The 21,030-nt window shown below is 36.5% G+C and overlaps 1 protein-coding gene across 3 annotated transcripts in view; it reads right to left on the reverse strand.

The window, feature by feature from the left end:
* Positions 1–1,037: 1,037 nt before the first annotated feature.
* The window catches only part of ATAD2B (ATPase family, AAA domain containing 2B), a 190,380-nt gene continuing 170,387 nt past the window's right edge, over positions 1,038–21,030 (reverse strand). For all 3 annotated transcript variants that reach the window (XM_011950768.1, XM_011950759.1, XM_011950751.1), the window contains 6 exons: positions 18,049–18,171; positions 14,776–14,913; positions 9,785–10,468; positions 7,004–7,131; positions 6,537–6,665; positions 1,038–4,461 (listed from right to left, as the gene is read on the reverse strand). In XM_011950768.1, coding sequence (XP_011806158.1) covers positions 4,420–4,461; positions 6,537–6,665; positions 7,004–7,131; positions 9,785–10,468; positions 14,776–14,913; positions 18,049–18,171 — 1,244 coding nt within the window. In that variant the 3' untranslated portion in view covers positions 1,038–4,419. The remainder of the gene's footprint in view (positions 4,462–6,536; positions 6,666–7,003; positions 7,132–9,784; positions 10,469–14,775; positions 14,914–18,048; positions 18,172–21,030) is intronic.

Here is a 21,030-nt window from a genome sequence, read left to right on the forward strand (position 1 = left end):
TATTCCACGGAATCATTACTACTGGTATATACACCAACTCCCCTGGCAGACTCTAAGCTACCTGAGGACAGGAATACATTATTTGTGTATCCCACATGCCTGGCATAATGCTAGGCACATTAACAAACATATGAATGTGGGGGTAAAAGAGGGAATGTATATATTTTTAAATAGTCACTAGATAACTTTGTAGGTGTCAGGGTACAGGGATAACACGAAATACATTTAAAGATTTGCCTCTGATTTTACTGTAGTTTTGAGTCTTATGGAAACTAAAACTGGTTAAATAAAACTTAACTTCATCTCCAAAGTTCAAAAAACTTGATTGAGCCTCAAATTATAAATTCTTTATCTAAACATTGAGTGTTAAAAATATGTTTTGCAGGTTTATTATTACCAATCTTTTGATACAGACAAAAGTTGAAATTACAGAATCTGAAAAATCAAGCAAAACAAAGTCTTAACTAAAATCCATCTTTTTTACTGTGATTCAAAAAACAAAAGTAAGGATTTATATTGAGGAAGAGCAGTGTACTACAGGAACATGAAAAGGTATCTGAAGGCACACAGGAAAAATAGGTATTCTGAAGCCAAGAACATTCTATTCACTTGAAGTAAGCCCTTCAAAACTCTGGTATGAAATTTCTGTCCATATTATGTGCTATACTGTACAAAGTATGCTGATAACAACCCGATAAAAAGGAAAACATTTTAAACTAAATGAACCATATAACCTGATCATATGTTATCGTATAGTCTTCCAGTTAGAAAAACAAATCTCAGAAGTAATCCATTTGCTTCTACACAATGTATTTTAGACAACCTTCAACTAAAAGTAAAACCATACTTTCTCAACATAAAAAGCTTTCAGCTAAAAAATCGTGAGGTGTACTTAAAATCTAAAAGGAATATATAACACGACTTTGTGGGTGCTTAATAAACAGCAATATGCCTCTCTGTAAAACAGTCTAAATCGGCTAGAAAAGTAGCACTGCATTTGTAGCCCACAGTGATCATAATTAAGCTAAAGAAAGACATGTTTTTCTTGTCATCTTTATTCAAGTATTTCACAGCAGTTATATTACAAATTACAGTAAATGTTCAAATTCCAGAATTCAAAAATTAAATAATTTACTTCAACTAATGTAAAATGAAGTCAAATGCAAAACATCAATTTAACACAATTCTAAATTAAAACTACAAACCCAAAATAGACCATAGTTGATGAAGTCTACTTAAACTACAAAGTAGACACACATGACTGAAACCAAATGGGACTCCCAAAGTCTAAGTAACCAGATGTACAGAATACAAAAGATGCAGGTACAAGCCCAAATTCAAGCTTACGATGTGATTACAAATAATAATTATAATAACAATGGCATTCAGCTACGGGACCTGACACTGAAGATACCTACTGAGTAGCACCATAGCTGAACCAACTTAATCAAAAATGGGAAGAAATTACCCACTCCCTAAAAATAAAATCCAGTAAACCTACAAATACATTGGCTTATGAGAAAAATCAAGTCATGAAACAACATTAAAAAAAAAAATCACAGGTGAGATTCAAGCTCGAAAACACAATTAACTCCACAGCCATCAGTTTCAACCCTAGTGCGGTTCCATCATCTTCAAAAAGCTCCCAGGGTCCCCACAGCTGAGCATGAACTATTGCTGAGCTATGCTGTGATACATATTTTACTCATCTGAGAGCAAGGTTTTACATAGGAGCTTATCATTTATAATGCTCACAATAGGAAATAAGAACAGAGGTCAATTTGTACATATTTTTGCCAATGCTATACAGCAAAAATGAAGAACTTACAGAAAGGTAAACAAAATTGAGTCCACTTAGATAATTTCACAAGCTGCTTTAAACTATAGAACCACCAGGTATCTGTAAAATAAGCAAAACTGGTAAGTGTGTTTTTTTAATTGAGGGAAAGAGGGCCAGAGGAGTCAGTACAATTTCAGCTCATTGTTCTCCCCTTGGCATTAGATTGACTTTCTCTTTAAGAACTAAACTGTTCAAAGTGGCAGTTCCTATACTGAGGTTGCCTCCGATTTCTCCAACTACATCACAGTTAAAAAAACAAACAAAAGCAACTTGATCTTTTGGAAGCATTTTAATGCTGAAAATAAATACATTTCCCTTGTCAAACTCACTGATGGCTAAAATCTTAATTAATTGTACAAATTTAGTAACCTAGTAAGAAACGTGTGCGTTTTTTTCCTTTCACAAGTGCTGCTGTTACTTGAAAAGAATGCTTCTGAATTAGAATAACTGGAATAAATATTTAAAAAAAAATAGTGCAGCAAGAACCTGAGACTTGCAAAAAACCCTTTTACCAGAAACTTGCTACAAAAAATCTGCTACATCTTATTTCATCAAATCTTTAAATTCTGTAACAATTTCCATCAAAATACAAAATGCTAATGTATTAGACAATAAAATAGTCTGAATCAGTATGATGGTAATAAATACTAAAGAAAGCATGAAAATCCTCCCAATAATCAAATTAGAGGTTTCAAATAACCTCCCCTTTAAAATGGTTCATCGTTAATCGCACTTGCCCACCTTAAAAATACAGTGTGTCTACATGGGTAGCATCTTGACTTATATGACTAACTGGATATTACGGAAACTTCACAGACTAGGTACAAAGAAAACACGTGGCATTTAAAAAAAAATTAAGCTAGAATTAGAAGGCATTAGATGTAAATGTAAATGCAAAGAAGCACTTTGGATTACTGCAGTAGGCTACGGCCAAAGTATGCTTTCTGCACACTACAAAGAGCCAGAGACAAGGAGACAAGTACCTTAGCTTCAGGATGTAAACGGTGGCAAAGTGATTACAGGACTCTGTAAACACTGTTGGTAACTAAAATACAAAAAGCTGAGGTAGCTCAGAATCTCTGCAGTAGTCCAAGACCATTTGCCCTAATTAAAACCCGAACTACGTGTGTTGCATATATTGGAAAGACACACCTGCAGCTAACGGCTACAATGAACGAAGATATCAAGCCAACTTGTCGGCAAAATTTTCTATCTTTTTGTTTAAAAATCATCTGATAAAAAAAGTCACTGCACCCTTTGCCTCTTTGCAACTGCCTAGACTGTGTCTCCAAATCTGTAGAAAGTTTTTTGTAAAATTAGTAACCCATAATTAACTTCGGATACGTACAATTCAGAGAAATCACTCAACAAGATTCAAAATGGTTTCCAATCAAAATGAAGAGTTGTGAAGGTAAGCTTAGGAGATGGGATTTAAACATTAATACTGTTATTCAAGGACCATACCAGAGCTCACTTGCAATTAAGCATACAGAAAATGAATTTCATGGAACTTCTGATGAATTCCTCTCTTTTCTGTCCACTTGGCAAGTCCTGGCTTTAAAACAAAAATAACAATTTACTACATATGAAAACCATTTTTCTCTGGGAACTCAAACATGAGTAACTATTAAATTGCCACTGACAGAAGAAAGAATGGCCACTATCTATTTATTTTCTACTCATCATTGTCAGCAATATCAAAATGTGTGGAGTTTTGTTTTTTGTTTTTTTGTCTGTGGACTGTGTATTATTCATTGTTGTCATTACATGTTTCTTAAACCAAAACAGATCTTACAAGAAAACTTACCATTTTAGTATATTATGTGGCTTACTGGGTGTCTTGATTGAGCTTTGAGAATAAGACAGGCATTTCATACCCAAACACTGGTTGTCTCTTAATGACATACAGTAGTATCAAAACTTATTTTCAAGGTTGTGACCAAAGAAAGATTTCTAATTTATTTGCTTCAAACAGCCCATCCTTTTAGCCTTATCTTCCTCAAATGAATAAAAAGGCACATTAAAGGCAGTTCTAAAGAGCCTGACCTAATTTCATCCAGTTTCTTCAGCTTCCCACCAGAATAGACCACAGCCAACTCTAAAATAGGTTTCAGTCCATTACCCAGATGGGGGAAAAATATGATTAAAGGGATAAAATGGAGGGGAAAAAAAAAAGTTGCCCACTGTTTAAACAATTCAACACAGTTAGAACTGCCCCATCCAGTTTCCTCCTGTTTGCTGGTCTGCTCCCTAAGAGAGGAGTCTCCAAAAGAGAGTGCACAAAAAGAGGAGCAGAAGCGAGAGCAGTTTCTGTAGCACCAAAATCTCCAAGCTGTGGGGTTGTATTTTTTATTTGTGGAAAATACAACATGTTTCTGAAGTTCTGTTTGGTTCTTGTAGGCTGGTTGGTTTCAGGTACCTGAGACAATAGCACCAAATTCAACAGAGAAAAAGAATGAGTGAGAGAGCACTTTACACCAAGGCTCTGCACATAATTGGTGCAATTTGAAATTGAATGGCTCAGAAGACTGCTCTGTCAGGAGCAGATTGGAGAGGATAAACCACTCATCTTGAAAAGTTCATAGGAATGTCTCAAACATATGAACTGTTCTTTCCATCTCCTATAAAAGGAAAAAAAATGCATGTTATCTATTAAGGGAAAGACAAAAGTGTTCCTCATTATGGAAGAATTCACTTTAAATTTTTAGGGAATGAATTTGAGATACAGGTTAAACTTTGAATATTTCCCTGATTACAATACCATAGCTAATTAAGACTATCTCCCCTAGACACTTCCAAGTATGTCCTATTTTATATTTAGGCCAATAAAGATGATGATGATGGTCACACTCAACAAATAACTAACTTATTATGCCAGTAGTATCAGTATGAGGTAGGATATGAATATAAGGATGATGATAGCAACACTCAATGAGTAACTTATTATGCCAGATACTTACAAAGAAATTTCTATATATAAAATACATAAATATAAGTAAATATTTGTATTTATATGTATGCATATATATAATTTATATACATAGTTTTAACTCCCATAACATTGAAGGTTGAACACAGGTATTACGATGAGGCCCATTTTACAGACAAAGAAACAGAGGCACAGAGGGGATAATTTGACAGCTAACAGGTGGCAGTCAGGATTTGAATACAGGCAGCCTCACTCCAGAGACTGAGCCCTTCCTTCCTCATTATATTTCACTAACTCCCAAAGCAAAATGAACGCATTCAGTATAGCGAAACTTATGGCAAAAAGCAGAATGCATTGTGTTCCCACTTCCATTCACTCCAACCAGAGCTGAAAAGACAGGGTTAAAAAAAGGCCAGAATGAGTGGCTTCCATCACCACTACCATGAAAGTCACTCACTGCTGATTCTGTTATCAATCCCTTCCCTCCCTAAACTAGACCTCTAGATTATTAGGGTTCCATACTGAGATGTTTCACTGGTGACAAGTATTTAATGCATTCAAGCTAATAAAACTGCAACCATATGAACAAAGAAGTTCTAGAATTTAAAAAAAATGTGAAGAACTCCACCCCGCACATTTTACTCAGGTGGGCAAATGTCAAATACATCTAAGACACTTGCACTTTTTCCTTCCCTTTAAACAGCTCCAAAGAAATTCTGTTCTACATCTCTGAAGAATAATAGGCTGTATTAACAGATCATCATCTGATCAACAAGTTCTTCCATGTGGTCAACAAAAATCACTCCTGCTAAATGTTTTATCATATACTGCCAAATAAGAAAAGAAAATTACACATGAGAAATAACTATATCCTTTACATATACATCTTTGATATACTAAAAATATTCTTTGAGAGCAGAGACTTTGTCTTACTCATTTTTTGCATTCGAAACACCCAGCACAGCATCTGGCACCACAGGTACTCAATAAACATTTAATAGATAGACCCCCCAGATAAACAAACAGGAAAATCAACAAAGAGAGTTGAATTAAGTCATTTAGCCATTTTGTGGGTAGATGAGTGATTACATTTGCTCAGATGACCTGAAAAGGCAGAAGTGTGGTTTAATGATAGAACTTATATAAACAAAGATATAAGCTCATATTTATATGGGAAGAAGTTCCCTTGGTTCAGAGTTGTCTAGAAAGGGAATGCCTCATCTCTAAAAGTATCTAAGCAAAAGGACAGTCACTTCTTCATATGGCTAATTTACAGGACTAGATTTAACTAAAATAAGATGGCTTTTGAGTTATCTTCCAACCATTAATGGCAAATAGATCTCACTGCCCATGCCAATGCCTTTACATTTGCAGTGGCTACCTAGAAAGCAGTGATAAGGAGTGTGCAGACATGACCACATCCAACAAGCCCAAGTGATAGGCTCAGTTGGCATGTCAGCTATAAGCAAGTAGGGAAAGAACCGTGACATACTATTTCTCCATATTTACCAACCCAGAACCATGGATTTCTGTGTTTTGACAAAAAAAAAGGAACCCCAGATTACTTCTTTCCAGAGACAAAATGGTACAGAAAGGCTTTATTCTTCAAACTGTAACTCTTAATGATTCTTGTCTTAAATCTTCAAAACATTCTTCAGTTACTTGGTGAAAGACATAGATGTAGGCAAAATAACTTTTTTTTTCTCTTTTTTTTGGAACAAGTAAAAGCAAATATTTGTTTATTTTACAGATAAACTGAACACTTACCTCTACAAGTTGTGATTTGTCATAATCTTTACGATGACGGTAGATGCACTGACTAAGAAGAGAATATAGTCTCTCAAGCTGATCAACTGCCAGATTGTTGCTTTTATCCACCAACAAATCAAGCAATTTCTAAGAAAAAACAGAAGAGAATAAAATGTAATTTGATGTCACTGGTCAAACTGAAATTGTATATTCAAATGGCCAGTCAATAAACACCATAAAGCTAGGATGTAACAGTGAACATGAAATTAAAAGATTCGAGGGCTTAAAATTATTCCCCTAGAATATCTTGGACTATTCCCGTATCTTTCAACTCCTTAAAATACACGTAACTCTTTTTTACTAGAAGCTCTGAGGCATTTATATTTCAGGGTTAAAGCAGGAAAACTAGTTTTATTCAATTGCCTACAAATACATTCAAATCTCCGTCCATTCATTTAAAACTGACTGGGAATAGCTAGGCTTACCTTCAATCTCTCACGATCAACTATAAGAGGAGGCACAGGCTCAGATGGCTCTTCTGGAACCAGTTCCAGACTTGTCGTTTTTGCCTGCTCTAAAATTAATTTACGGTATTTCTTTACTTTAGAAGCACCTACAATTGAGACAAAAAATACACTGCAGCAAGTAAAAGTTAAGAAAAATCAGTCTTAAGCAGCTATAAATTCTTTTACCTACCACAAATCCCTTTTGGAACGAGGAAGGGTGTATTCTTAAGTGATGTTTTTTAAAGCAACCCAATGTGGTAGATAATTTTTTTTTACTGGTAAGACTAAGTAACCCAAATTAAAGAAAACTAAGCTACAACTTAAAAAGTCAAGTCATATCAGAATACCACCTAATAAGCATATCCATTAAAAGGAAGATAAAAGTAATCTTCACCTCTAAGCACTGACTTACAAACAGCCTTCACTCTACGACAGCCATTATTTTACAATTGGGAGCTTTCAGAACCAGAAGAAGGGAAGCAACCTAGAAAAGCAGATACTAACAAAAGTTGGGGGGCCCACCTGCCTACATATTTGCCTCACAACCTAAAACACTGCTTGAAATTTCTTATCTGTTACACTGCCTAAAATTCTATTAGAAATTGATCCAAAGTTTAACATTTTTTTCTTAAAAATATAAACCCATTAAAAGTGTAAAAGGGCTGGTGTTCTTTCCTACCTTAGAGTAAATCAGTATAATCTAATTACTTTCCTTCTAACATTTTGCTGAGACCAGCCTCACTAAACAAACAGAAATTTTAAGGTGGCTAAGCACAATTTCATGGACCCAGGCACTCTGCGGGGTAGAAACAGTGGGTAGACCATGGAGCCCTGTGCTTCCCTAAGTAGGACTACTCTTAAGAGGAGAGTAAGTGAGGGGAAGGAACACAAAGACAAACTTGGACTATTTCAGAATTTCATACAGGATGTGGCCCATGTCAGGGACACTAAAGAGAAGGTATTTATTAAGTGTCCCAATGCAGGGACCCGCCTCCATCCTACATTAGTCCTCTTATTTCTTACTCCCAAGTCTTTAAACTCTTCCTCCTTCTCAATGCCTGCTTTATAAAACAAACAGCAAAAGAACTAAAGTATTGCCTTCAAAAACATGTATCATGATATATCAGAGAAATTTTATATTTCAGGCTGCCTTTAATGTGAAAGACTTCATAGTTCAATTACCATATGCTAGGAGTTTTGTTGAAATCATATTGATCCTCATTACTACATCCATGGACTTCTAGAGGCCTGAAAACTCAGATTAAGATACTGTCCTGATAATTCCAAATGAAGTTTCAGGTCAAACTTTTACACAATCATCTTTATAGTTTTTAGATCACCAACTGAACACAATGTTAATTTAAGTCTTTTTCAGCACGCTTATGGAAATCTCATAGAAATCAGCATTAAAAGAGACTCCTCTATGCCCACCCGTTTGGTCTCATACCAGATTCCTTCTCTACTTTTCCCATGCTGTTATATTCATTACTTAACCGGAGCTTTAACATATTTTTAAAGTTCTGTCTATCTGATAGCCCAGAATGAATACCACTCTGAAAACTATTTTAGTATTAAATATTGAAGAATAAGATAAATGTTTAACAGATGGCATTTAAGAACAGTAAATTTCTCTTTATCCATTAAAGGAATTCTTAGACTTTGAATATTTTCCTGCTTCCTAACTCTGCGAAAGGACTTAAAATACTGGCAGAAAAAAAAAAAAAAAAAAAAAAAACCTTTCCCACACAGCCCAAATCCCAGGCTGTAGCTGTGCACTTCACTCCACACAATTTAGAGAAAATAATATAATTTCAAGATAGCCTGCTATAATAGTACCTATCCAGGAAGGAAATGTATATTGAGCAGGTTAGATAGCAACTCACCCCAGACCCTGCTATGGGCTAAAGAATAATGATAAACAAAGACAGGCTAGAAACCCTTAACTCCCTCTTTCTGCTGCTTCTTAAATGAATCATGTAGCCATAAGAAGTCAGAAGCTGGGAGAGCACTCTGATTCCCTGAGAACAAGGTAAACTTGACAATGGTGCTCTGCTTCTTTCCTCCACTATTGGATTTATAAAGCAATGAAGGCTTTTAGACTGAACAGCCTTTGGATTCAACTAACAATGACTGCCTGGAATGAATATACCTTAGTATGTGCCAGTTACCAGGAGAGGCAATTAAAATACACGATTTATTTAATCCCTGCAACAACACCATTCTGAAGTTGAATAAATAGGCTTGAAGAGTGTAAATAATGAGTTCAAAGTCACATGATTATAATGAACAAGAATGGTAATGTAATCTAGGTATTACTCCTCCGAATATATCATACTGCTATTATGACCAAGTCTTCTCTGCCCACACCCAGCCCATGCCAATAATTCTTCTTGGAATTCCATCTTCTTAACACCTGTGGATTTACTCAGCTTTCAGTCATAAATCCCTGAGGCTAGGGGTGATAATCAGGCAGGAGGCAGAAGAGTAAGTGACCAGTAAAGCAATGCATTCGAAACGACACACCCTCTGAAACTTACAGTGAAATTTGGTGCATGCCTGTGTGTGTGTGTGTATGTGTGTGTGTGTGTGTGTGTGTGTGCACGCGTGCGCGCTTTTCTAGAGAATAGGATAAAAACTTTAACAGATTCTCAGAGGGGTATAATTATTCATCAACTATCACTACTGGGAACCAGATAAAATACGCAATGAATTAACTCTGGAGTTTAAACTTTCAGAAGATTTTTCAAATATTAGCTCTACCTTCTTTATCCAGTTCTGCATCTTTAATCTCCACATCAGGGCCAGGTTCTAACTTCTCATTATTGCTACATTCCAGTGTCTCTAGTTTCTCAGGATCATCTCCATGATTTTCAATCGAAGTTTCTGGTTTTTCTTTTGACTGGTCCTCCAGAAGAATCTTTTGTTCAGAACTACATTTATCTCCACTATCACAGAAAGAAACTACTTCAAGCTTGCCATTCTGACATTCCAGAACTGGTATTCCTTCAAAACTGTCAGTGGAAGCCTCACCATTTAGACAATTTCCTTTAAGGAAAGTCTCTTTCCTGGAGGTCTGCTCCGGATTTAAGGAACTGCTGCTGTTGATGAGTAGAGATTCATTTGAACTTTCCTCCTCAGTAGAGGCAAAGTTCTCTTTTGTGCCTGCTCCATTGTTAAGCCTCTGCCCCTGGTCCATGTCCATGATGTCACAGGATGATTCGTCATTGGTCATAGATAAGTCTCCAGTCTCTTCTCCATTTTCCTCATGGCAGTCAGTGCTTACCTCAAACTCTCCATTCTCTAATAATTTCCTGTCCTCTGTATGGTTCTCATAGTCTGCAAATTTGGTGTCTTCTTCATCTTTTTTTAAATTATTAACTTTCCTTTTCTTAATAATTCCTTTACCCCACTGTGATCGCCGCCTTGATTTTCTCCGAACCCGAACTGTTTTACAAGGAAGGAAAAAAGATATGTAGAACTTGGAATGCAATACCAATTTTACATACGTTTATTAAACAGGACCCAAAAGAAAGTAAACCCATGCTGATGTAACTTACAAACAAAAACTACTTAGCTCTTAACATTCATGCTGACTAATCCTTGCAACCTACAAATGGAATGGATATGAAGTCAGGAATGAGAATAAAACATTTTTTAACGTATTTCCTGTTATGAGTTTATTCAGCACTACTCTCTTCTACTATCCTAGATCCTACTTTACAACTGTTCCTAATTTTCAACATCCAGAAGCCACACATGTAATATACACATTTAAAGAATGACCACATTACCAGGCTGCCAGAAAGTTTGGGGTCAAAGCCCTGGATTTCCACCAGGAAGGTGGATGTTTTTGCTAGCAAAAGGTAGCTCCTAAATCATGAAAGAAAATAAAGTCATGATTCAATACAGCATAAGAGAACACTTAAAGGTATCCTCACAAAGAAACCTCTCCTTTCAGAAAAAGGAATCACTCAAAGTTAAGTATGACCATGGACAGATGCCTTATGAAGGTTATTTGGACAATTTGGTGAACCAACTGTTAATCTCTTCTAGCACAAACAGTTCATTCAGCGGCATCAATTTCTTGCGAAGTTATTTGAGAATATGTAGGAAAACTAAGCCCCCCCTGCTATCAAGGCAACAAGAACAACACAAACAAAACATTGAAAATAGGCCGGGCGCGGTGGCTCAAGCCTGTAATCCCAGCACTTTGGGACGCCGAGACGGGCGGATCACGAGGTCAGGAGATCGAGACCATCCTGGCTAACACGGTGAAACCCCGTCTCTACTAAAAACACACACACACACACACACAAACTAGCCGGGCGAGGTGGTGGGCGCCTGTAGTCCCAGCTACTCCGGAGGCTGAGGCAGGAGAATGGTGTAAACCTGGGAGGCGGAGCTTGCAGTGAGCTGAGATCCGGCCACTGCACTCCAGCCTGGGAGACAGAGCCAGACTCCGTCTCAAAAAAAAAAAATAAAATAAAATAAAATAAATACTTGGTCACTTAGATGAAAAGGGAGGCCTACAAAAGTTGTAAGGACTATACTCTTAGATGCTCGAAACTATCCTGAGCTTTATGAGTAGGCAGCTGGGGCCTTCAGGTGTTAATGGACCCTGAATTTTTAATTTCTCACATATGTAGCAAATTGAGGTAGATGGTTAAGCAAGTCTAGCTCATTGTCCAATAAACAAAAAGTTAACTTTTATTTTATAATTTGGGACACTTGCATAATACAGTTAAGTGTTCTTCAGAACACTTAAATACAAAAATTATTAAAGCAAACCACTTAAGCTAGAGCTGAATCACTTCTGGTATCGCACCCCAAATTCTAAATACTAGTTTGTTGAAAGTATCAGAGAATAAAAATATTCATTTTTTCTGTGGTTATGAACGTAATAATTTTAACTTAAAAAAAAAGACTATATATGTTTAATACATCAAAGCTGAAAAGCTTCCTGGGCAAAGATATTTTTTAAAGAAAATATAAATATGAAATCACTAACTGTAGGCTGTTTAATCTGTAATTTAAAAATTGCTTTATAGAGAGAGAAAGGAATATGGTCTTTTAATGACAACCCTTGTTTCTTATATTCACACTGCTTAATACGAATTTAGAATCTATCAACAGTATATAGTGTATTTACATACTTCTTTTATCCTTTCACCTTTAATCCCTGCTGCATCTCTGTAAATTCACAAGAAATGGATAAATTTATTTATAAATATTACTCCTTTCTTACCTAAGAACATATCTTCTAAAGGTTTCTCTTATTTAGTCATTTGGCTCAACATGTATTTTTCCTTCAAAACTGTAATCCTGTTAGCACTAACTCTTCATTCTTTTCCCCTATTTATTTCTATTTATATAATTTAAAGTTACAGGGTAATTATCATGGAGAAGAAAATTTCTGTATTAATTTACTGTTAAAATCCAGTACACAGGCTCAGGTGATAGGCATTTGTAAACATCCTATTAGCTAGAAGAAAAACTAATCTAGTCCATATAAAAAATAAAAAGCATTCAGCTTGCTCTGACTCTGAAAGTTAGAGTATTAGGTTTTCACTACCTGATAGGCCATTCCTGACACTGTAACCTCTCTTATTCTCCAACCACGTAACTGAAAGTACAATAGGTCCCCTTTTTCTTTCCTAAGCCACAAAACTAGAGCAAAATGAAGCTGAACTCTGCTCAACTACCTGACATGCAGTACATAAGCAAAGGCTGGGAGCCCCACTGAAGCAAGTTACTCCAGGATGCTTTCATCTTGGCTAATACGTAAGAGAAAATGTTCTTAATCTTTGGGAAGTAGGACTAGAGGTATTTTTCTCTTCTTTACATAATTATTTCTAATGGTTGGTATAATTTTGGCAAAATAAGAGAAACAGATCACATTAGCTCCACAAGAAAAGATTTTTGTTTTAGTCACTGATGCATCTTCACAGTACCTGGCATGTGGCAAGAGTATATATGAGTATTTGTGGACCTAATGCTTAATATATCATTTCCAGCTAGGCACGGTGGCTCACGCCTGTACTCCCAGAGCTTTGGGAGGCCGAGGCAGGCGGATCACTTGAAGTCAGGAGTTTAAAGACCTGCCTGACCAACATGGTGAAACCCCATCTCTACTAAAAATACAAAAAATAAGCCAGGTGTGGTGATGGGTGCCTGTAGTCCCAGTCACTTGGGAAGCTGAGGTGGGAGAATTGCTTGAACCCAAGGAGGCGGACGTTGCAGTGAGGCAAGACTGTGCCACTGCACTCCAGTCTGGGCAACAGAGAGAGACTCTGTCTCAATAAAAAAATAAATAATTTTATATATATACATAAACACACACACACACACACACACACACATATACACACATCCACACCCACTTCCTTCATCAGGGTGCTCTGTGTGAAAAGTCCATTTAGAGACACGATCTTTAGAGTCAATTTTTTATAGCATCACTGAGTTTGTTTCCAAAACCAAGGCCTTAGGAAAGCAACTATGCCTTAGGGACATTCAGATTTATTATTTAAGTTAGTGTAAAACAGAAAAATGATGGGTCACATATGCCATCTACTGGTAAGAGAAAACAAAATTCACATTTGTAGATTCAAAAAGTTTTTAAAATATTTAAAGGCACTTAAAACTTCTTAAAGTGAATATTCAATGCATTTTCATTCATCAATATTTGTAGCAGATGCATAGAATGTAAAGAATTTCAAAGCTTAAAGAGAGTACTATGTTACACAATCCAAATCATGATCTGAAATACAACTAGGCCAAATAGGCTTAATCAGTTTCATGGCATTGTTAAGTCCTTTCTCAAACTTTCTCACATACAAATGCCACTTACCAAAAGGGAACAAGCTTTAAAAAGATGGGTATAGTTTATTCATTCAAATTCAATGCCACATATTATAGCTAGCTTTACTGACATAGTACAGGTTGAGTACCCAAAATCCAAAACTTTTTGAGCACTGACATGTTGTTCAAAGTAACTGCTCATTAGAGCATTTCAGATATCTGATTTTTGGATTAGGGATGCTGAACTGGTTAAGTACAATGCAAATATTCCAAAATCCAAAAAAATACAAAATCCAAAACACCTGTGGGTCCCAAGCATTTTAGATAAGGGAACTTAACCTGGATTATCACCTTTATACCAGAATAACAGCATGTATCTTCCAAGGAAGGCTATCTTCAGTGAAACAGAAGGACGCTATTAGAAAGACGCTGCATGAGTACCAAAAATCTCCGAATTTTCCCGTTAAATACATCTCACAAAAACTACAAAGAAGGCTGTGCCAGTTTTTCAAACTGAACACAAAGTAGTCTCTCAGAAAAATCAACTTCCTGCTGCCAGATCAGACACACCCACACACAGGAGTGTCCATTTCCCACCCTAAGGAGAACATCCTGCATTGTGTACAAGAAGGAGTGGAGGATAAGGACAGGGGTGATAAAAATTCTACTGGCTCCACATAGCTATCCAAAAACCAAAGTTTAAAACTAAAAATATTCAAGCCTAGTCCAACTGTCATAGCAAATAATATTGAATAGGGATAGAAAACATCAAATAGAGTTAAAGAAATATATTTCTGATTCAGCATTTACCCCACAAGCTCTTCTTCACCTCTGAAAAGAGATTAAAAGAGCTGTGGGAAAACAGCAGCACTTTGGTTTGTACCAAATTCCTAACATATCTACATCATTCTCAGTTGTTCTCACTACTGGATAATATGAGCTCAAACACTCACATGCACATTTATTTGCAGAGTTGTGCCAGACATCCATTGGACTTCTTTGTTTGTGCCGAAATGCCTCTTCAACTCTAGTTTCTGTCTTCCGAGCTCCAGTACTATGAGGATTTATTTGTTCTGATGTTACTGATAAGCCTGCAAGCAGAAGATAAGCAACACCTCTTTAAATATTCCCAGCTACATAAACCAAAAGGTTTTTTAAAAATCTCAAATACAAAACTGAGTTTTAAAGTCATTAATTATACTTGGGCAGTTTGCAATTCCAATGAAAGCAGTGTCTTTTGTTTTAAGATGGGTAAGAAACTTAGATACAAAATCATAAAAATCAAACAATCTGGCAGGCCATGTTTACACTTAATCCCCAAAGGGGCCCTATTTTTATTCATTTTAATTCACAAAGGGGCACATTTTACATTATTATGACTGTGGAACAATAAGATTATACATTATCCAAAAATATGATCTCTGCCATCTTAGAATGTACAACAGTCTACTGGGCCACTAAACCCCATTCCCACGAACTGTTTCAAAATGCTATTTGCTTCCTGTCGCACCACACTGCAGTCAGTTTAGTTATCCTGCATCATAATCCTAAGACTAATCATTCTATCTTAATTTTCTTCACTAGAGATTTATTTCTTCTATGTGGTCCTTAAGTTGGTTTTCCTTCAGGTTCTCTCTGTAACCACTTTTCTTCTTACTCTAATCTACACGTTCCCCAACGAAGTACCGTGTTCAGGTTCGATTACTATTATACAATAATTCTCAAATCTGTATCTTTAGCCCAAACATCTCTGATCCATATATACAACTTCTGATCTATATATACAACTCCTTAGTTCGTATCTCCAACTGAATTTCCTAAAGATAGATCAAATTAAAGATAACTGGTTTATCTTTCCCTACAAAACAAAACAGTTCATTCCTATATATTCCCTATCTAGATTGGGAGTATTAGCATCTACTAAGTTACTCAACCAGTAATATCACAGCCAGTTTTTACTCTTCCTTCACTTCACAGTGCTCTCCATCCCTGCAGCTACATATTACTTACATTAATCTCTTCTACCTCCCTTCCTACTTCATTTTTGTTCCCCAATAGCTTTACTGAGATACATTTATATAACATAAAAATCACCTGTTTTAAGTGTACAATAAATAGTTTTTAGTAGATGTATAGAGTTGTAAAATTACCACAGCAATCCAATTTTAGATAACTGTCCCAGGCAGCCACTACTCCACTTTTTGTCTCTGTAAATTTGCCTTTTCTGGACATTTTATATAAAAGAAATCATACAATATGTAGTCTTCTGGGTCTGGCTATTTTTACTTAGCATAATGTTTTGGGTTTTTTTTTTGTTGAGACAACATCTTGCTCTGTCACCCAGGATGGACTGCAGTGGCATGAACATGGCTCACTGCAGCCTCAACCTTCTGGGCTCAAGCAATCCTCCCAACTTGGCCTTCCAAATAGCTGAGATCACAAGTGTACATCACCACACCCAGTTAATATTTTTCATTTTTTGTAGAGATGGTATCTCGCCACGTTGCCCAGGCCGGTCTCAAACTCCTTGGCTCAAGCGATTTTCCAACCTCTGCCACCGAAAATGCTGGGATTACCGGCATGAGCCACCATGTTCAGCCAGCATGTTTTTGAAATTTGTCCATGTTGTACTGTGTATCAGTACTTTGTTCCCTTTTATTACTAAGTAGTATGCACTCGTATGGGTATCCTGTGCTTTCCTTACCCATTCACCAGCTGACAGACATCTGGGCTGTTTCCAGTTTGTGGTTATTATAAACAATGGTCCTATGAACATACAAGTGTTTGTGTGGACAGATATTTTCATTTTTCTTGGGTAGATTCCTAAGAGTAGAATCACTGGGTCATATAGCAAATCCATGTTTAATTTTTTAGAAATTGCCAAACCCTTTTCAAATGGGCTCCAACAGCTTTTAAACTGATCTCTCATCTTCCTACCCTGGCACATTGGAACTATGCTACTTCCTCCCGCCAAGGCAATTCGACCAATTCATTTCACTGCTTAAAATCCTTCAATGATTTCTATTGCCTATGGCTATCAAACTGTAGTGTACATAAAAACTCCTGGGTAGTTTGTTCAAATAAAGATTTATTGGCCTTAATATTCTCAGAGAATCTAATTCATAGGTCTAAGCTAATGTGGGTAATAGGCAGACATTTTTGAAAACACTGATCTACAAGATAAAGTACAAGCTCCTTAGCATGGCATTGATTTATTCAAATATTTACCAAAAACCTGTTTTATACCAGACTGGGTTCTAGGGATTGGAGTAAAGCTATAAACAAGACATTTGAAGTGCTGATACCCTAAATAAGGAGGACATGACAAAAAAAAAAAAATAATATAATTCCAAATGCTACCAAAGCCTCTATTAGATTAGGTGGTCAAGAAAAAGCTCTCTAAAAAGGTAGAAGAAAAGTTTCTTCATAATTTTTGTGTCCTGGACCCCGCACCTCTTGAGCCCTATTTCCAGCATTCTGTGTATCTTCAGCAATACCAGTTTAAAGATCTTCTAACATACATCAAGCTATTTCACACCTGTGTGAATTTACATATGCTATTGTTTTCTGTTTGCAATATACCTCCTCCTCCTCTGTCACTGCCTCCCTAGTTCACTAAAGAGAACACTTCTATATTCACTCCTTACTCTGGTTCCCTACTACGAGGTCTCTTGTCTCTGTGATCCGAACATGCTTCAACCAGTGTATACAACACACTGCACTTGATTTGTTTTACACTTCTCTCTCTCCTACTAAAATGTGAGTTCCTCAAGGACAAGATTATAAACTGAATCAACAAACCACAATTGCTAATTCTGTGTTTCTAATAACAAAATTGCATATAAATTTCACTAGGGTGAGAAAAACAGTATTCCTAAACATGTTTTAAAGTACCAGAAAGTAAACTGATGAAAAATAAAACCTTTCTATATCTAATATCTAAATCCCTTTAGAAATCAATTCTTAAAAAAGATATGCTCCTACAAAACAAATTTCACTAAGAAGCACTTTATTTCTGTAATACTATCACACTAAAACTTTCACAGTAGGTAAAGTTGGAAAGTATCTTTGGGAATTTACATAACACATTAGTATCAGAAATTAAATACGTACATTAAATACATTACTTTCATAATACCAGCAACCCTAAAGAAACATCATTCAAGGACTCTTGGCCTGAACAGAGCACATGAGGCTTCAGTACCAAGTTTATTTCTACAACTTACCTCTTTTTATTCTTGCTTCCTTAATTTCCTCACAAAGTTTATTAAATTCTGGATCTAATTCAGCTGCAATGATAGCATGTGCAGTGTCCTTCAGGGTACAAGCCCTGTGCCTAATTATTTTATCTGTTAAAAAAGTTGGCATACATTTATTACAGAAACAAAATAACATTAACAAAGGACATCTTAAAAACTAAAGGAATACAAACAAAATTATAAAAAGCATTGCTAGGTGAGAAAAAGTTCATTTAAAGTATGGGTAAAAAATAAATATACTAAGCTACTCAGTCAAGTTAGTAATTCTCTGAAAATTATACTTTAAGAGCCTGGAAGGACTAAACCTATTACCATTTCTGAAGCGGTGTGGAGAATTACAAGAAAAAGATACCCACGGCTTTTAAATTTCTGAAAACAGAAATATGTGATTTTCAGTAAAAATTTAAAAAGTTTAGAGGATATTCACCAAATGCCCAGTCCCGGAGTTGTCAGAGATTAATACTAAGAATTCAAAAAATCTTAAATTTCTCCTAAGTTAACATTGGTCAAAACTATGATAAAGAATGCAATATATCCTAAAGGTGACTTATTTTTTTAAATGTGACAAAAACAGAGACATACAGAAAGACTTTCTAAGCTAAAGGGCACAAGATGGTATATACATTGTAGGCAATCCAGGAGAGAAGCATAAACACAGTTCCAGGTAAACTATACCTAAAAATGGTACTAAAAGAAGAGTCTCTGCTTCACACTAATCCAGAAGTTCCCATTCATAAACAATACAATATAAACAGTGCCCCCTATGCCTGCGCAACTCAGAAATATGAAAAGGCAAGTAATATATCAAGGTAACTAATATTCTAACAGTATCAAGAGCAAGAATCCAAAGTTCCAAAACATCATTTGCTTTTTCCTCTCTAGTAAAGGCAAACAGTATAGACAAAGTTACAGAGATACTTTATAACATTTCTGATTTGAAAGTTATTATGGCTCACTGTGGTAATCTTACAAAACCAAACATGCACCACTCAAAGGTAACCACTGATATATTTACTTCCTACACACGGTGGCTCAAGCCTGTAATCCCAGCACTTTGGGAGGCCGAGACGGCCGGATCACAAGGTCAGGAGATCGAGACCATCCTGGCTAAGATGGTGAAACTCCGTCTCTACTAAAAAATACAAAAAAACTAGCCTGGCGACGTGGCGGACGCCTGTAGTCCCAGCTACTCGGGAGGCTGAGGCAGGAGAATGGCGTGAGCCCGGGAGGCGGAGCTTGCAGTGAGCTGAGATCCGGCCACTGCACTCCAGCCTGGGCGACAGACCGAGACTCTGTCTCAAAAAAAAAAAAAATTCACTCAACAAATGTTGACTGCACCAGGGAAAGCTGGATGGTGGCCACCTGCAGCAGTGAACAAATATACATGATGTCAACTTTCAAGGACTTTTTCAGACCACTACAGGAACAAATAATCTCCCATACATCCAAATTAACACCTCCTCCCTCCAAAAAAGAAAAAACCCAGAAGCAAAACACCTTGAACAACAGCTATGAAGAAAACCTACAGGATACTGGTGTGGGTTCTAATTTAGATTGAGCAAGTCAGGAAGAATTCTCTCTGAAGAAGAGGCATTTAAACTGACACTTGAAGCACAGACTGAAGTAGATACTGAAAGATTAAGGGAGAAAAAAAAAATACTAGTGCAGGTTCAGAAAATACCATGTGAGAAAATCCTGTAGTAAAAGGAGTTTAGAGATTTCAAGAAACTGAAATGCAGCCAGTCTAGTATTATGAGTTCTAAATTTCTTTTCAAAGAATCAATATGTCAGTATGTTCAATTCTCTGCCTTCTACTTATAAACTTAACTTCCTCATAAAGCAAGCTTTTTCATTACCTGCTCCACCTTGACTCATTCCGATTACCTGCTCCACCCTGACTCATTCCAATTACCCACTCCATCCTGACTCATTTTGATTACCTGCTCTGTCATACCCATTTTTCCTGCCAAACCACTTACCTGGTCATTCTCTTTAGCCAATCAGAATTAGTTTAGCCTGTGCGGTCTAACCCTAGCCAATAAGGGAACAACACAGAAGCAGGGGCTACATGCGTCAGGAATAAGACCCCCTTCCCCTCCCTTGTCCAAGTGGGTGCCCACCATTGCTCCATCTATAAGGGCGCACCCTTCTATAGAAGTACCTTGCCTTGCTGAGAATTAAAAAGAAAATTTTATATTCGAGTGCTATTTCTTTTGCAGCACTGAAACTTTATTTATAACAGTAGTCAGAACATAATAAGCAAGAGGAAAAGAGGAACTGATCATATTAAAATGATTTTAGATTGTATCCTAAGAGCAATGCAAATTGTTGAAAAGATCTGCTGTGGCTGTTTTCTGATCACTGGATTAAGGGGAGTCAAGAATAATACCAAGGGGCTTTTAGTCAGAGAGGATGATGACTTGAACTGGGGTAATGGTAGTGGTGAAAGACGAGATTACAAATTTGAAATGTGCTCTCAATGACACAACTTAGTGATAAAGTAGGTAAGAGGGTAACATAAATATCAAAAGATGATTTCCTAGCTTCTTGCATGAAAAATGGGGAGATGGACATACTATTTATAAAGATGAAAAAAAACACACACACACACAAAAAAAACGAAACAAACAAAACCAGAATAGAGAGGAAAGGAGGAAAAGAAGTTAGAGATTAATTTTAAAGAGTTTAGCTTCAGGGATTTCAGTCTGGAGATGCCTAAAAAATATCCCAATGGAGATACCATATAGGCACATGAATATGTGTCTCAACAATTCTCTTTATGAACAGAAACACAATGATTTTGTAATCTGATTTAGTACATATTGTACTTCCCTAAGTTTGTTTAAAAATAGATCTATTGTCCTGGCTAACACGGTGAAACCCCGTCTCTACAAAAAAATACAAAAAACTAGCCGGGCGAGGTGGCGGGCACCTGTAGTCCCAGCTACT

Source organism: Colobus angolensis, unplaced genomic scaffold (genome assembly GCF_000951035.1).
Source record: "Colobus angolensis palliatus isolate OR3802 unplaced genomic scaffold, Cang.pa_1.0 Scaffold109, whole genome shotgun sequence".
NCBI lineage: Eukaryota > Metazoa > Chordata > Mammalia > Primates > Cercopithecidae > Colobus > Colobus angolensis.